General features: G+C 38.9%; 1 protein-coding gene across 1 annotated transcript in view; it reads right to left on the reverse strand.

The window, feature by feature from the left end:
• Positions 1-14,300, reverse strand: part of LOC106870978 (sodium-coupled monocarboxylate transporter 2) — a 64,698-nt gene extending 50,398 nt beyond the window's left edge. Inside the window, exon 1 of the mRNA XM_089352498.1 lies at positions 13,848-14,300. Within this exon, the coding sequence (XP_089208624.1) occupies positions 13,848-14,222 (375 nt within the window). The 5' untranslated portion in view covers positions 14,223-14,300. The remainder of the gene's footprint in view (positions 1-13,847) is intronic.
• Positions 14,301-19,418: the final 5,118 nt, after the last annotated feature.

Consider the following 19,418-nt stretch of genomic DNA (forward strand, 5'->3'; position numbering starts at 1 on the left):
GGTCTATTGCTTTGTCAGCCGCTATAAAGGTTGGCTGCCTTTGTTCAGTTCAGTGTCTTTCATCCTGTAGTAAGGATTGGAAACCGGATCACTGGATATAAGGTCGGACATGACGAGCCAACCACAATAGTTTCACGCAATTAGCATCAAGCCATCGTGAGATTCAATCTCCTAGAATCTTTTTGAACCCTATAAAAGATTTCTTTTGACGTTAATTTATTGCGGAATGTTATGGCAGCTGAGCGGTATGTGCCTCCACTTTTGCCACATCAGACGAGTCATAAGTAACTTCTTCGAACGTGGCTCAGTTTTCCCTTCTCTCCGAGTATGTAATTATTACTGGTGTTATTTGTAAAAAACCAATGCTGTTTGAATCTACGTGTAATAAAATCTTCCGTTAAATGTTCGTGGGTGCTGTTCAGTTATTTCTTCACGCAATCCCCAACCAAAAAAATATTTTCATTCATCAACTCAACCAGTCATCACCACAGACCAACTGACAAGAACTCGACTGCTCAAGCTACCACCACGACGAGAAAGATCAAATGAGCAAAAGCCGTCACACATACAATTCATACCACTGTAATCCCTACTTCTGCAAGCTATGACGTTGAGAACACTATCAGCTCAGGCTCATTTTTCGTTTTGCTCGAAATAGCAGTCAAACCTACCCTTCAACACCGAGGAAACTCGTTTCTACTCACGAATATAATTCCAGAGGGAAATTGATCTTGAATTTCTCTAAGTTTGCTATAACGGCCAGTATTTAATCTTTTCATATCCTTTCGTTTGTGTGGTTTCAACTAATTTCTTTTCAAAAAGAATGGCGACTTCATGAATTGCAACCAAACTGTCTTCGTATACATGTCTTCGCAAAAGAGACTCTCAAGAACTTTTTCCGAACATAAGTTTTGTTTACTTTTCATTTCGTTTTTATTTTTAAAATGGAAGAAAAATTTTACCTTCTCTTGCAGACGTCATTAGGTCACAAACACGTTTATATCCTTGCAGCAGATATGTCCCAAGTTAACGATTTTTTTGCAGACTTCATTTGCAGTCTATTTCACACACGCATGCATATTACACCGCGTTCCATACTTCTGGTCAATTATACACCATTCATACATTCATACCACTCTTGCAATGATTTACGTTTCATATGCTTGCATAAATGTTTGCAGTGCTTTCAAACTTCTTAATTTTTGCTGTACTTTTCTTGTTAATGTCAATAATGTGCATGCATACATCTAATTACACGTATGCCACATTCTCCAGACATTTTCACACAGAAGGAACACAAACCATTCTTCTGTGCCTCGCTTCCAGTCAGATACATTTTTCTGTAAGACCTCATGGTCACGTGCACATAGAATATGTTTAAATGGCTCAACGCATCCAGCGTCTCTCTTACAGTTTCCTTTAGCCTACACGATCAGAAGTCACATTGTACAATTCTCATAACTTTTATTTCTAAGAGTTATTTTTTTCTATTTGCATGCTTTTCGCATTTCAAAACAATTTTGAATATATGAACTCTGAACATGGATAATATTTTATTTGCTTTCATTTTGTTACATGCCCTTTTATACTTTGTATTTCAATCTTTACCTTGATTGCTATATTGCCAGTTAATTTTAAAATTCAGACTTTATTCAAGATTACATGCACTATTCTCTTTTATGCAATTCATTTTCTTATCGTTGCCTTCTTATTACATTCCGTAATGAGGTAGAAATGAACTGCTGTAGCGGAGCGGGGATTCGAGACCGGAACTTTGGCTATGCGGTCACACATCACAGGCAAACCCCAATAGTTTCACGTGATCGGTCTGTCAAGCAACCAATTAATGTCAAGCCATCGCGTGATTCATTCGTCCAGAATCTTCTTGAACTCTATAAAAGACCGCTTTTGGCGTTAATTCATTGCGGAATGTTAATGTAACTGAGCAGTATGTGCCCCCATTATTGCCTCATCAGGCAGTTCCAGATGTTTGCGCATCTTTAGGTTCTTGGACAGACTGAACTAAACATTCACACAATGTCTCATAAGTAACTTCTTCGAACGCGGTGCAGTTCTTCCTTCTCTCCCAGTATGTAATTATTACTTTTATTTGTAAAATACTAACGCAGTTTGATTCTATGTGCAATGATAAAATCTTCTGTTAAATGTTTGCAGGTGTTGTCTAGTTACTTCTTCACTCAGCCCTAGACATTTTTTATTCATCAACTCAACCAGTCATCACCACAGATGACAATAAAACAACCACCCAAGCGACAATCTAAATGTATTCTTTGTCCTTATAAGTTCTCTTATTCGCCCTTGTACGTAATACTGTTGTGATACTTAGGCTGGAGTCCCTACTGACGTTCCTTTCCTCCTTATCAAGTTTTATTTATTATTGATTTGGTAGCTAAACTTCCAGCGCCTCTCTCATCGCCACTTTATTGCTATTATTATCTGTATTCTATAAATACTTCTATAGTTGTTTTCTTCAATCAAACTTTCTATTCTTGTTCTTTGTCTAAATATTCTTTTCTACTCTAGGCACAAGGCCCGAAATTTTTGGTGAGGGGGCCAGTCGATTAGATCGACCCCAGTACGCAACTGGTACTTGATTTATCGACCCCGAAAGGATGAAAGGCAAAGTCGACCTCGGTGGATCGCTAAGCATTTCACCCGGCGTGCTAATATTTCTGCCAGTTCGCCGCCTTCCATTGTCTAAATATTACAGCTCGAGTGATTTGTCTTTCTATTAATTATCCTTTGATTGTTGCTGTTCTTATAAAAAGTGCTTCAACTCTAGTAGTTTCTTTCTAGGAACAAGTGTCTTAAGGAATTCTCTCCTTATTTTTTAGTATAAACTTAGTCTTTTTAAATCTTCTGTTGATTACTTTATGGTTTTTAGAACACCTTCTCTTTAGATTTTTCCCTTTACTTTTCCTTTTTCAACTGGCACAATTGATAACCCGTGTGTACTATAACTTAAAAATCTTAGAGGCACCAACGACGACCACTATCGTAATCTTATAGCGACTATAATCCTTCACTTTTTAAAGTTATCTCTTCAAATTTTATACAAAAACTAGAGCAAACGTTGATATAGCAGTGGTTTATAAGCCTTAAATATACTTGGCAGAAGTATACGATGTCTATACAAGCAATTAATACAATAAATCTTGTATCGAGTTTAAAGAATAATATAGAATGTAACATACTGGATAAAATACTGACATGTTGTACTTACCAAACGAAGTACTTAATGCTAAAACACTGTTTATATATTTCTAACCGAGCAGCAGCGGTTCATTAACCTTGCAGAAATAAAAGTATTTTCTCAACCTAATTTAATTTTATCAAAATTTGTTTTTTGCATTTTTAAAAAAATTTATATATAGTCTTAGAGATAGTAGGCCACTAAAAGTCACAGAACATAAATGCATGCTTTTGATAAACCGAGTCTGCGACCCACATTCCATTTTTGCTGGTAAAGAACTACGTAACTATTTTGTGTGAATGAAGCATAACATTGAAATGAAACTGTTTGACTTTTCTACTGCATCTAGAAATTAGGCGAAAGTGCAGCTTGCTTTTCACTTTCTGCGAGTACAAGGTTCATTCGGTGTGCATAGCAGTAAATAAAGTTATTTTTTCACACTTGGGTTCAATCTTTGATGGAAGTCCTTTGTCTGATCCATTCATGTTAGCATCTCCTCATAGCCCTGACAACTTTTATCTGTATTCTATTCATTTCTAAAATGAGGGTCATTCTCTCATTCCTTTCAAATATCCACATGTTGTAGGCTCTGCTTCGAACATTTCAATGAAAAGCTTTTTAATATTATTATCAGATACATAGCTCAAGCACAGAGAAACAAGAAACCATCTGTAGTTTTATTCATAACAAAGTAATATATTATTACTATCTTAATTTCAATTGATATTGATTTTCTGATACAGGTAGCCAAAGACTTGGTCGCGACGTTCTGAATATAGTTTGAGAGAATTAACATGTGAGATTTTGTACAGTATGTTGAAGGTTCTTGATGACATCGTCATATTTAAAAGTTGAACCAGTTCGAAGAAGTTTCCTTTAATCAAACTTATTGGATTTCATCCTCACTTGTTAACAGTAATCCTTATCGAGCTGAATAAATAATTATTTCAAACAATCCTAGACAATATTTCTTATTTCTCTATATTCCTCCATTCTTTGCAGTTTTTTTAAATCTGCCGCTTCTAAAGGTTTTTCCATCTGGTGATACTTATTACGTGTGCTTCAAAAGATGCATGCTTTCTTTTTCTTATACCAATTATTCTTCATACAGTTTTGGTAGTATATTTAGAGTCGACTTTTGTCCACAATCCTTCTGAATGAAAAATATAAGGATCAATCTAATAGTGGAATTTAGCTACTCAAATGTTCATAGCCTAAAATATCTGGCTTTGTTTAAAAAATCATTGTTATAAATGATTAATGACAGGCAAAACCAACATTCATGTGATTCGAACTTAGAAGGTAAACAGACGTAACTAAATATTACATTCTACAAATTTTGACAACGTGCTGTCTTAAATACCATAACTATTTCATGGAAAAATAGAATACCCAGCGTCGAATGTGGCGGTATGCGCAGCTATCTAGCTTGATATCAATCCTGTGTAGGGAACACTTATGATGTCTCGGCCAGATTAAACGAATGGAAGACGTTTAATCCGTTTTTTTTTTTGTTGTTCTTTTCTCTCTTCTTTCCCTAGCGTCTTCGGAGCATAGTCTTTAAACATTATCCGTCTGCTTTAACATCTTTCACCGCCACTCACTCTCACTCCGCTTGTTGTCTTACTCTTCTTTTCTTATAGCTTGACTGACAGGGACACACTTTGCGTTTTATTATATAAGATGATACTGAGGTGCGATAGAAACACGGCTGAAGTTCAGTCAGTCGACCCGATTTTTTAAATATAAGAAATCACAAGAGCAGTGGAAAGTAGAATCATTAGAGCTTTCGGCAAACTGCCCCACGATATTTCTTCCAACTCATTATGTCATTCCTCTTTTCGGACGAAAAGGAAAGGCAAAATTGCTGATTTTGTGATTGAATTAAAAATCATTATTACCCGTATTAATTTATCCGATGTTTCTGCGAGCGTTATTCTGTAGAAGTATTGTTAAAGTATTCGAAGGCGGAGAGCTGACAAGATCGTTAGTGCACTGGGCAAAATGCTTAGCGACATTTTTTTTCTGATTCTTTACGTGCTGAATTCAAATACTGCCGAGATCGACTTTACCTTTCATCATTTCTGAGTCGATAAAATAAGTACAGGTCGGATAGTGGAATTGATGTAATCAAGTAGCTCTTTCTCCCAAATTTCAGGCCTTGTTCCCTTTAGTAGAAAATATTGTAATTACTTTAAGGCGGTGAGTTGGTAGAATTGTTTGTGCGTCAGACTTCGGTTCTTAAAGTTCGTGTTCCGCCAAAGTCAACTTTGCCTTTATCCTTTCGAGATCAATAAGATAAGTACCAGTTGAGCACCGGAACGGTGTAATCGACTTACCCCGTCCCCGACAATTGCTTGTGTTGTAGAAAAATTTGAAACCATTATCATTTCTTTAAAATCTGATCTGAAGTGTAATCTTAGCTCTGCACAGAACAAACTACTAAAACAAAGTGTGTGTTATCATAGAAACAAAAACAAATATCCAAGAAATTACTCGGCCTGCTAGAAATAGCAAGCAGCCTTCACTCAATACTTTACCATTTATAAAAAAATAGGCATGTTCGATAATATAGTCATAGATTTACTATGTATGAAAATAAGATGGGATTGTCATGGCCGGAATGCATTTGATCGTAGGTGTGCTGGTTAGGAACTGACCTTCGGCAAAACAATAACAATAGTAACAGCAACAACATTGTTTTGATGATAAACAGTATCACACCTTCAAATTTCCTTTTCATTTAGCTACTCTGTCTGAATCCCTGCTCTATTTCTAGCTACATCTTTCTATCCGTTGATACTCTTCCGGTGAAGAGTAAATACATGACAAAATATTAAAAATAGCAAGTGTAGAGTCCTTAGTCAAATTCGGGACAGTGTTACAAATATAACAACGTATCAACGGGTTTCTTTTAATCATTTTCTTTATTCTTCATTCATATGTGGTACATTTTTTTACCTTACATTTTGTTTTTCATCCTATTTGTCAGAAACACACTTTCTTCTGGATAGATTAGATATATTTCGAGGTTGTGATGATGTCGGAAACGCTAAATTGTTTTCTTAATTGCCAGGATAAACGTCAAGACGCTTTCCCTTCCTTTGAAACATTAAGGTAACATATTTGTTAAAACTTGTTCTTCCTGAATTGTCTTCTTTTATTTTGTTTTCATTACTTTCATGACATATATTTATACATTTTATAATCTGCATTGGTAAGTGTGGCACCCATTTCATTGTAAAAGTAATGAATCTATTCAGAAAACGTTACATGTCAAAACAAGCCTGTCTCCGAAATACAGCACACAGACTTATTTGACGTTCAACGAAGACTGTGGAGCCAAATTCTTATTTATCCGCTCTCTCTCTCTCTCTCTCTCTCTCTCTCTCTCTCTCTCTCTCTCTCTCTCTCTCTCTCTCTCTCTCTTTCTCTCTCTCTCTCTCTCTCTCTCTCTCTCTCTCTCACTCACTCTCACACACACACACACACACACCTATGTAATAATGATTTGTAACAAAGATACAAAGCCAAACATGTCATGGAAATGAGAGTTAAGTGACCTATCTGGGGCAAAAGGATTTCCCGTTATTGTCAAATTTGCGGGAAAATTACACCATTTTATAATAAATAAGATATACAATTTTGTTCTTTTTTAAATAAAAATCGTATTGGTTTTACCAATAAATTTCATAATAAAAATGTAAATGTCATGACATGCTTAATAAATTATGGATTAATTAAAAAAAATATTAGAATAGTGTTGTTAGTTGCTTGCACTATTGATTTCAAATACTGACACAAGGCCAGCAATTTCGAGGAGGATGGTGTAAGTCGATTACATCGACCCTAGCGTTCAACTGGTACTTATTTTATCCACTCCAAAAGGATGAAAAGCAAAGTCGACCTCGGTGGAATTTGAACTCAGAACATAAAGACGGACGAAATGCCGCTAAGCACTTTTCCCGGTGTGCTAACTATTCTGCCAGCTCACCACCTTAAGTTGCTTGCAATATTGCTAACTCTGTGAAGGCCGCGAGCTGGCAGAATCGTTATCGCGCCAAGCAAAATGCTTAGAGGCATTTGGTCTGTTTTTGGTTCATTCTAAGTTCAAATTCCAGCGAGGTCGACTTTGCCTTTCATCCTTTCGGGGTCGATAAAAAATTAAAAAAAGTACCGGTGAATGACTGGAGTCGATGTAATCGACTATTCCCCGCCTCTCAAAGTTCAGGCCTTGTGCAAAAATTTGAAGCCAGTATTGCGAACTATGTAAACAAAAAACAATTCAATGTGTTACGGAAAGCAACAGTAACATAGAATAAAAGAATTAAAGATCAATACTAACAATACTAACGATAGTGAGCTGTTACTACAGAAATGTGTCTGTTAACTCGGCATGCTAGATCGGTGACTGTAATGCTAGATCTTAATGTTAGATCGGTGACTGTAATGCTAGATCTTAATGTTAGATCGGTGACTGGCATGCCAAGTTGACGAACATATTTCTCCCTTGTTCCTGTAACATTTTTGAAAAGGAGTTTTTTTTTCCTGAAGTTTCACCAGTGATAAAATATTTATACTAAAGTAACATTCTATATCTATTTCGTATGTGTATAAATGGAAGTGGAGAGACAAGTTACTGAAGAGATTGCAACAGTGCAATGAAATGATTTAACAAAAAAAAACAAAAAAAAAATACTGTTTATAAATTAATAAAGGACTGAACCAGTGCGTGTGTTTATTACCGGCATAATGCCTCACCCAAGGTTTAATTGTATTCTATATCTACTTTATCATTATAGACATTTAATGTTCGATCTGCGCTGCCATAGCTGTCATTAACACTGATTTTCTAGTAATTTCTATTAATTTATGAATTTACAAGTTAGTGACTGCATCGAGTTGAACATTTTACATATTGATTTGGTGAAACAGTGGAATTAGTAACTGAAAAACAAGTACTAGTCGTGCATATTCTACTGAAAATATATTTTTTGAATTTTCACTAAAAAACATTTTTAATATAAAGAAAAAAAAACGTGTGCGGTCTCTAGCACGTCCGATCCTCCCCAACCGTGCATGTACCTTAGATCCTCCATGATAGTAGAGTCTCAAATGCCCTCGAGCCTTCTTTGTGTGCGTGCTTTGGAAATATTCTCAGTGAGTTACATTATACTATCTCAAGTCCAAGGACTCTTATGGTTGTTTACCCGGTTTTCATGAGATCTAAGTGACCGAGTTCACAACATAGCCTCTGAAAGGGACGCTAGTCCATCGCAAGGTTATTCTCAGTGATGGTGAAGCATTATTTGAAGCGACCATGAGGGTGCAAGTTACATACTGTTCAGTGTCTCTTAACATGTACAATGACTGCTCTTCGTTGAAGGAGGTAACATTAGCCTGATCCCATAAGAGGATATTTCCATTAGAGTCAGTGCAGGTTTGGCATGAGTTGTCTATATTGCATATAGATGACGAGCGAATGCAGAAGATTAGGCGTGGGAAGTGTTGGAGATGAAATCAAGTATAGAAGAAAGAGCGTGGTGTACAGAACCGAAGCTTGGACACGCCAGAGTTGAAAGAGAGTCAATCAGAAAGAACTCCATCAGCATACACCGCAATAGTGCGGTATGACGGGAAAAGAGTCCATAGATGGGCAGTTTTGACAGATTTGTGTACCAGACACAGTGAAATTCTTTGCTTATGTCGAGTGTTACAAATTTATTTTAAAAATGAATAAGTAAATAAATAAATAAAAAGAAACTAGATGGCCAACACTGAAATCCCTATAAAACTGCTTAACAATGGCAACAACAACAATAGCAAAAACAATTTCCGCGGTAATTAAGGAATATTTACATATCTTTCAATTCTTTTCATCCTGTCTATGAGATTAATTACTCCTTAGACGTAAAGAGATACTAACATACTTAGAATAATAAGTCAAGAAATTTTAATTAATTAAAATTATTCCTGTAATGATGAGAACACGTCATCAACATAATTACTAATTCAGCTCGGTCGAGACAGAAGAGACAATATATAATGCAATGGGAAATGGATATGATGTTTAACATTACAATAACAATTCTGTGCGTGTTTCTGACTTATCATACCTTATCAGTAAAGTTTTGTTTAGCTGTAATGGTAGATCTTAAAATGACCTGGGACATATATAGGCTTCAGTAATTGCACGCAGAGTGGCATAAGATAAACACATGCACAAACGCACGCACGCACACACAGACATACACACACACATACATACACACACGCATACATACATACATACATACAGGGTGCGATGGGTAAAGTGTCACCATTTTATATTTTTAATTTCGCGCATGCCCAATGTTTGTTTTTGATTTTGTCGACTACACAGTATAGTAGGGGAAGTTGGGCACCGTCTGGGAGAACACAGCACCATGACGCAATTCACTCGTCCAGAAATCTGGAAACGACATGGTGTACTACTTCTTGGTATTCGAGTCAGAAATATGAACATTTCAGAGAGTTAGGGTGTCAATCTGAGAACAGTGCAATCTGAGGATATGTACAGAGAGTGATAAAAATCAAACATCCAGTCACCATCATGGTGTTTAGAGTGATCACTACTGATGGCGACGTTATGCCTCCAGTCCTCTTCCCACACAGTCTCAAGCTCAACACGGAGGTCTACATCAAATGTCGGGGTCAAAAGAGGGTGGCTGCTGGATGACCCTATGTCTGGCAACAGGACTCTGCATCATGCCACATAAACAGGAGACCCCCTGTCATGGCTGTCAGACAATTTCTGCGACTACATTACCCCTAACATCTGGCCACCTAACTCCTCAGACTGCAACCCCCTTGATTATTATGTGTGGGCCGCAGTTGAGTAAGAGACCAACAAAACTCCTTGTAACACCAAAGATGAACTGAAGGCAAGGATTATGGCAACATTCACCAACTTAAACAAGGAGACCGTCCGGAAGAGATGAAGAAGATTCCGAAATCGTCTGGAGGCCGTGGTTGAAGCCAAGAGTGATGTTATTAAATAAATTTACTTTTTAATATTTCAAGACATTTTTATGTAATTTTGGTGGATATAACTGTTAAAATGAGATGTCAGTGTTATTTTTACGTAATTTAGACGACAGTTTATTCACCGCACGCTGTATATACGTACATACATACATACATACATACATGTGCGCGCGCGCGCGCGAGCATGTGTGTGAGTGCGTGTGTTATTCTTTATTACCTTGCAGTAAAGTTGCATAAATAACACACGGGTCATATAGGCCAGAATAAGAGCGTGGCATTTATCAAACTTATGAAGTTTGATAAGTACCACCAAGAAGTTCTAGACCCTTAAATCACTTTCATAGTTTAACAGCAGAATACATATGCGCCACATCACGTATTGAGTTCGATTTTTCCTGCAGAGATATGCGTGTGTGCACGTTTTTGTATGTGGCATGTGTATGCATGAATATATATATATATATATAGAGAGAGAGAGATAGATAGATAGATAGATAGATAGATAGATAGATAGATAGATAGATAGATAGGTAGATAGATAGATAAAACTTTTCCAAGTAAGTTTTATCTTAATACTATGCGCACTCTTCTATCTCTCTCCCTCTCTTGTTCTTCATCCTTTCTGCTTTTCTCTCCCACCCTTTCCTAATTCTTCTTCTCTTCCTTTCACCGTTCCCCCCTCTCTCTCTCACTCCTCCTCTTCCTCCTTTACCCTCTCGTCGCTGACACGTGACGAAAGGGGTTCTTTCTTTCTGCCCACTGGTCTTCCTAAAGAACAGACGTGAATTTTTCTGTCTCTTCTAATTAGAGTTCATAATAATTTTTCTATCGTCTTGGCCCAACAGCCCTCATCGTTTGTTTTTACTGCCGCGTGTTTACTTGTTTTAACTGTTTTTATTGTTTTTACTGTATTGTTTTTACTGTCTTGTTCTCACTGTTCTGTTCTTGTTAACACTTTCACCCTCCGCAAAAAAATCCAAATTTTATTTTCATTTGCTTTGCGGGAAGGACTGTTCCAACGAAGTCGCGTATTGTCCTTGCCTTCGAAACGCGGAGTAGATGGACAGGGACAACTGACGAAGGGATATACTCTTTATGTTGCATGTCTCGTTTCTCTGTTTGTTTTTTTGTTTGCTTTTTTTTGTTGTTCGAAAAAAAGTTCGTTTTCTGTTTTCGTTTTTCGTTTCTCACTGTGTTTAACGTTTTTCTGATGTCCTGTACCCATATATGCATGATGTATACATATAGATGTAGGCATGTACATATATGTATGGATATATGCATATATATATATATATATATATATATATATATGTATATATGTATATATCTATGTATATATATATATATATATATATATATATATATATATGTATATATCTATGTATATATATATATATATATATATATATATATATATATGTATATATCTATGTATATATATATATATATATATATATATATATATATATATATATATATATATATATATATATGTATGTATATATATACACTCATACATGCACACTTACATACATCAACATGTACATACAAACATGCGCCTATGTACACAAACACACATGTATACATTACATTTATACATTTACACATACACACATATCCCGTCATTTTAAGACCTATGTAATTTTATATGTCATGTTAGTAGTGCACTACTGTTCCCGGTAAACTGAGTGCATATACATGCGCACGCACATACACACACATACACACACACACGTGTTGTAACTATTACACACAAAAATAAACTTGTATGCATAAGAAATTAATGCGTGCACGCAAAACATTAGTTACTTATAATAATTTAACAATTACAGATTATAATTATGTGTATATTCATGCTTTTGTCACCAGAAAAATCAAAATCACAGTAATATTTTTGCGCGCATAGACCACTAAAAGTGAAAGAAAACATTATATAATGGTATTGTTTCTAAAACAAGAGGAATTCACTGATTCTATTCGAATTTCACTTTGTATAGAGTCTCTCGTTGTTTTACTGGCATTCATGAAAAAGCTTGATTACATCACCAATTTAATCCCCAAATTAATCAGACTCAAATGATAAAAGATGAAGTGTTTTGCTCCTGCGACCCGTCGTAATTGCTTCCGCAAACCCGTCAGCACCTCCGCTAAAACAGAGATATTGATTTTGTTTTTATTTAGGTTTTAAATCATTAGTTGTGATGGGAATTTCTTACGTTCGATGCATTTCCCACGTGAAATGAAATGGTTCTATCTAGGAACTGAGATAAATAGAAGGAAGTAATTACCATTATTTCTCTGGTTAGTTCAATTGGATTAGCGCAAACAGCAAAGTACTTGACTACAATATTTAGCTAAATACAGTGGCGTTTCCTGCTTGTGTGTAAGGCATCAGATAATAAACCAGGTTTTTATATAAGTCTTTCATTTGTATGAGAGACAACTGGAAAGAAAGTACATACATACTATATGTATCCTACTTCAGTTACGTAACTTAAGCTTTTAAAGGAGCAAGCTCTGGCTTTAAGTACTAGGAGCTGCTTCTGGTACCCGTGGATATGTGTGTAAGATTAGCAGCTATTAATACAATTATTATTTATTGAACATAACTTTTACAGATAATTTTTTAATGTTTATATCTACATTTCGATCAATTTGAACTCTGACTGAGATCAAATGTCGTGCTCCCCGATATGTACCGGGTTGGTTTCGAAATAAGAACCTTTATTTCTGAACTAAGGGCAATAACAGTTAAAGATTATGGACATGTATCGAAATCAAAATGAGTATGAGCGTTATTTCCCCGAGTCTAGAAATAAAGGTTCCCTGTTCGAACCTACTCTAGCTGCTAGTTACCAGATTAGATTCGTCTAGATGATGATCGAAAATAAACCGATCGAAATGATGTGTTGATACGCTTCTTAAAAAAAAAACCTATGGTTGACGACTGAAAGAGAAACACACACATCAAATACATTAACAGAATTTTATGCAATCTCTGTATTGAAGAAACATTGCAGATAATCAACTAAAATAAATATTCTAAGCAGGAAATCCTCATCTGAAGATCTCAATCATATATAAAACCACAAGTCACTGAGAGGTACTGAAAACTTCCAGTTCCCGTAACAGATGTTTACTATATGAAACGTACTGAGATGTATCTTAAAGGTCAGTAGCCGAGATAAGGTGGAGTCGAGGGGGCGGTCCGCCCCGGGTGACACTTTTAAGGGGACGGCACATTTGGGTTTGCTGTATAACCTTGTATGAGCTTAAAGACCTGAATGGGGAGGGGAAACCCACACTCTAGGGACGATAGTATTAAAGGCAAGTAAACATAGAACAGTCTAATTACTATTATGTGTGCGTGTAAATGTGAGTGTGTGTGTGTATCCATAAATATACGTACATTCATATATACATGCATGCATGCATATATACAAACATGCACACATATAAACACACGCGCGCGCACACACACACACGTGTATACATACATTTAGAAAGATAAGGGCATGTTAGAATAAGTAAAAACTGAAATCTTCCCCACAAAAAGAAAAGAAAATTAAAATTAGAAAATAAAACAAAATCAAAAAGGACTCACTTCGTAAACGCTGGTGATATGCAACCGATAAAATATAGGTATATAGACGTAAGCAGCCAGGAACATAGCGATGATATAAGCTAGAGTCATGTCCATGAACATGGTGTTGAAGTTATATATCTCGGCAGGTGTCCCTAGAAGTGTTATAGCTGACATAAAACTGGCCACCAACGAAAGAGCAACCGGCAATACAGACATATTACCCCCAGCAAGAAGATACGCTTTCGTACTTGTTTGATGTCGGTCTTTGATGGCATAAAATATCCCAATGGCTACAGATACCAACAGAGTGAAAGAGAATATTACATAGTCAAGTACTCCAAAAGTTGAAACTTTGCCGGTGTTAAAACTGTAGTTTTTGACGTTGTCTTCCATTTTATTGCCCTTATTTTTTGTCTCTAACAAGGACAATTTAAAGTTGGGAAGCCGGTCGAGGTAGATTGCTCGACTAAATGAATCAAAGAGCTTGCAGCTGGAGGAGGTAAGCCACTTTTCTTTTCTGAAAAGAAAGACAGAGAGAAAGGCACAGAGAGAGAGAGAGAAAACAAAAAAGAAAGAAGATAAAGAAAAACGAGAACAAGATGAGGTGGGGGAGGAGGGGAGAGAAAAAGAGAAAGAGGAGATAGTGAGAAGGTAAAAAAAAGAAAGGAGTAAGGTAGTGAGAGTGAAAGAGATAGAGAGGGAGTAGGAAGGAGAGCAGGGGCGGTAAAACTCAACACAGGGTGTGATGTAAGTTACGAGTAAAGTCTGAGTGGGAGATAGAGTACATGCGAATGTGCGTTGTGAGGCTGTTTGATAGAATGGGTGGGGCTGTTGATGACAGCACTCAAGAGTCTTTGTGTGTGTGTGTGTGTGTGTGTGCATCTATATATATATGTGTGCGTGTGTGTGTGTGTGTGCATGTATGTATGTATGTGTTAGAAGAAATTCAGTACACATGTAATAATAATTCCTTCACTGTGTGTAGCATATTAGCTCTATATTCCCCATCATTGTTTTGTCGTTTTTTGCTAGTTTTTATGGTTTTGTTTTAGTTTTCTGTTTTGTTTTTATTTTGTTTGTTTGGTTATTCTTTTGTTTTGTTTTGTTTTGTATACTTTCGCTGGTTAATTTACGTGGGTCTTCATATGTGCGTATTTGTATAATGTGCATACATGCATGCATATGTGTGTGTATGTGCATGTGTCTGTATGTCTGTGTGTCTGTGCATATGCATGTATGGATGGATGGATGGATGGATGGATGGATGGATGTGCGTGTGTATTTATGTGCATGTATATTACATAACATTGTTATACATGCATACATATATACATACATATACATGCACCATATGCATCTGCTTACACACGCACATGCTGATGTATGTACATATAATAACACTATGATCACCTATCTCATCTTTATATAAATCATATTTTTAAAACATATGTTAGTATATAATTTATAATACACATGCATACATACATGTGCATATACATGCATGAATATATATAAAATTTTAATTATATAAATCTATATATTGTTTTAAATTATATAATTATGTTATATTGTGTTATTCATTTTGGTGAGCAGTAAGTTCACCATAAATGACCTAATTCAAAAACGAAAATAGAATATTTTAGTAGCAGAAAGCCATTCTTAACAAAAATAACCTTACATAACAGTTCTCGTTCCATGCCATCACTGTCCCCACCATCGCTTTCACCACCACCACCACCATCAACATCACTACTACCATCAACACCATCAACACCACCGCCGCCACTACCACCACCAGCAACATCACCACCACCACCACCAACACCAACACCACCACCACCACCACCTCAACTATCATCATCACTACCACCATCACCATCACCACCACCACCACCACCACCACCACCAACTCAACTATCATCATCACTACCACCATCACCACCACCACCACCACCACCACCTCAACTATCATCATCACTACCACCATCACCACCACCACCACCATCACCTCAACTATCATCATCACCACCACCACCACCACCACCACCACCACCACCTCAACTACCATCATCACTACCACCATGACTGATATCACTAACATCACCATCAACATCGTTATCAACATCAGTGGCAACACCGACAATAACACCATTATCAACAACGTCGCTATCACTAGTGCCACCGCCACAAGCGCCAACACCATCGGCACCTATAGCAAAACTACCACCACCATCTTCACCATAATCACTAGCACCATCAACTCTGCCACCACTACTATCACTACCACCGCCATAATCGTCGCCGGATCTATCTCAAAACGGGGGCACCAGTTTTCATTTATGTTTTATGTAGTGTTTTTGGTACCGAAAGACTTTCAGACTTCGTATATTTATCTATTTTGTGTTATAGAACATAAAAAAAATTTTGTACTCGAATTTATTTCATGTAAAAACTTGTCTTATTTCGATAATTTCTACTAATCACTGACGTCTATTCAGTTGAAAACAGTTAGCGCTGTAACGGTGTATATCGTATTAATCCCCTAAACCTAACCCTAACCCTAACTAGACTGTTAACCCTAACCGTAACCCTAACCCTAAGACTAACCCTAACTCTAGAATCCGAACTCTAAAATTGTTACACACATAGATACGCACAGCGTAATTTATTATATAAACAATATATGCGTATAAATTACGATTGAACCGGATGAAATATGTCACAGGGAATAACAGTTTTATGACCGCCCAGCAGTAACTCTATTCAGCTAAATAGACGTCAGTGATTGGTTGAAATTACAGAAATACGACAACTTTAACGTGGAATAACTTGCGAATACCTTTTTTTTGTTAAGAAGACTAAGAGTAAAAGATGTTTTATATGACACATTCTACCAGTGTCCCAAGTTTCAAAGTGTTTCGTTAGTGTTTCGTTAAGAAAATACTGGTGCCCCCGTTTTGAAATAGATCCCCGTCGCCACCAACGCCACAACCGCCACCACCACCACCACCACCACTGCTGCCACCACCCACCACTGCTGCCACCACCCACCACTGCTGCCCCCACCCACCACTGTTTCCACCACCCACCACTGCTGCCGCCACCCACCACTGCTGCCGCCACCCACCACTGCTGCCACCACCCACCACTGCTGCCACCACCCACCACCCACCACTGCTGCCACCACCCACCACTGCTGCCGCACCCACCACTGCTGCCACCACCCACCACTGCTGCCACCACCCACCACTGCTGCCGCACCCACCGCTGCTGCCACCACCCACCGCTGCTGCCACCACCCACCACTGTTGCCGCCACCCACCATTGCTGCCACCACCCACCACTGCTGCCGCCATCCACCAATGCTGCCGCCACCCACCACCACCACTGCTGCCACCACCCACCACTGCTGCCGCCACCCACCACTGCTGCCGCCACCCACCACTGCTGCCGCCACCCACCACCCACCACTGCTGCCACCACACACCACAGCTGCCGCCACCCACCACTGCTGCCACCACCCACCACTACTGCCACCACCCACCACCCATCACTGCTGCCACCACCCACCACTGCTGCCGCCACCCACAACTGCTTCCACCACCCACCACCACCCACCACCACCACTGCAGCCACCACCACTGCAGCCACCACCCACCACCACCACCACCACCACCACCCACCACTGCTGCCACCACCCACCACCCACCACCCACCACCCACCACCCACCATCCACCACTGCTGCCACCACCCACCACTGCTACCACCACCCACCACCCACCACTGCTGCCACCACCCACCACTGCTGCCACCATCCACCATTGCTGCCACCACCCACCACTGCTGCCACCACCCACCACCCACCACCCACCACTGTTGCCACCACCCACCACTGCTGCCACACCCACCACTGCTGCCGCCACCCACCACTGCTGACGCCACCCACCACTGCTGCCGCCACCCACCACCCACCACCCACCACTGCTGCCACCACCCACCACTGCTGCCACCACCCACCACTGCTGCCGCCACCCACCACTGCTGCCACCACCCACCACTGTTTCCGCCACCCACCACTGCTGCCGCCACCCACCACTGCTGCCACCACCCACCACTGCTGCCACCACCCACCACTGCTGCTGCCACCCACCACTGCTGCCGCCACCCACCACTGCTGCCGCCACCCACCACTGCTGCCGCCACCCACCACTGCTGCCGCCACCCACCACTGCTTCCACCACCCACCACTGCTGCCGCCACCCACCACTGCTGCTGCCACCCACCACTGCTGCCACCACCCACAACTGCTGCCACCACTCACCACTGCTGCCACCACCCACCACTGCTTCCACCACCCACCACCCACCACTGCTGCCACCATCCACCACCCACCACTGCTGCCACCACCCACCACCACCATTATCACTCGTACCGTCAACGTCACCATCACCATTATCATTTCCATCACTATCACTAGCACCATCCACTCCCTCCGTGCTCACCACTATTATCGTCGCAACCAACAAACGCCGGCACCGCCGCCGCCGCTACTATCACCGCCACCATCCTCAACACCACTAACACCGCCATTTAATTCAATTTTATGCATAAACAATAGTACACAAATAAAATAGTGGTGGTGCTGTAGTTATTGTTTTATTTTTAGCGTTTCAACTATAGCATCCCGATTCTTAGAGGTGTGATTTGAGAACAATTTAGTTGCTATTTCTAGCATGTAAAACAACCACATATAGAAGTTCCACGTTGGATTAATGACGTGCTGTCAAAAGCTATAAAGCTAATTAAACTTTCCACGGCGGTCCACTAAGATTATTTATCGCGAATTTATATAGTAGCTGAATATTGTATTCTATAGACTGGTAAAGAAATCGAGTAATTCTTATCTGAGGTGTAAACGGTCCGTCAGAGGACTCTCCGAAAAATACAGTATGAGTCCGTGTGTTTGTGAGAGCGCGCGTGTAAGTGTATTTCATTATCTTGGTCCCCTACTTTAAAATAACTCTAAGATCTTTTTTAAAACGGGGGCCACATTTTTCATTAACGAAACACTTTGAAACTTGGAACACTGGTAGAATGTGTCATATAAAACATCTTTTTCTCTTAGTCTTCTTTAAAAAAAAAGAAATCCATAAATTATTCCATGTTAAAGTTGTCGTATTTCTGTAATTTCAACCAATCACTGACGTCCATTCAGCCGATATACATTAAGCGCCGACTACATAAACAAACGATTCTGAAACAATTAACCCTAACCCTAACCCTAACTCTAACCCTAACCCTAACTCTAACCCTAACCCTAACCCTAGGGTTAGGGTTAGGGTTAGAGTTAGGGTTAGGGTTAGGGTTAAAGCAAATTTAAAATGAAAAAAGCAAATAAAACGAAGAATCGTTTGTTTATGTAGTCGGCACTTAATGTATATCGGCTGAATGGACGTCAGTGATTGGTTGAAATTATCGAAATAAGACAATTTTTTACATGAAATAAATTCGAATACAAAAATATTTTTCTGTTCTATAACACAAAATAGATAAGTATACGGAGTTTGAAAGTCTTTCGGTACCAAAAA

Source organism: Octopus bimaculoides, chromosome 5, assembly GCF_046866305.1.
Source record: "Octopus bimaculoides isolate indiv1 chromosome 5, ASM4686630v1, whole genome shotgun sequence".
NCBI classification, from domain to species: domain Eukaryota; kingdom Metazoa; phylum Mollusca; class Cephalopoda; order Octopoda; family Octopodidae; genus Octopus; species Octopus bimaculoides.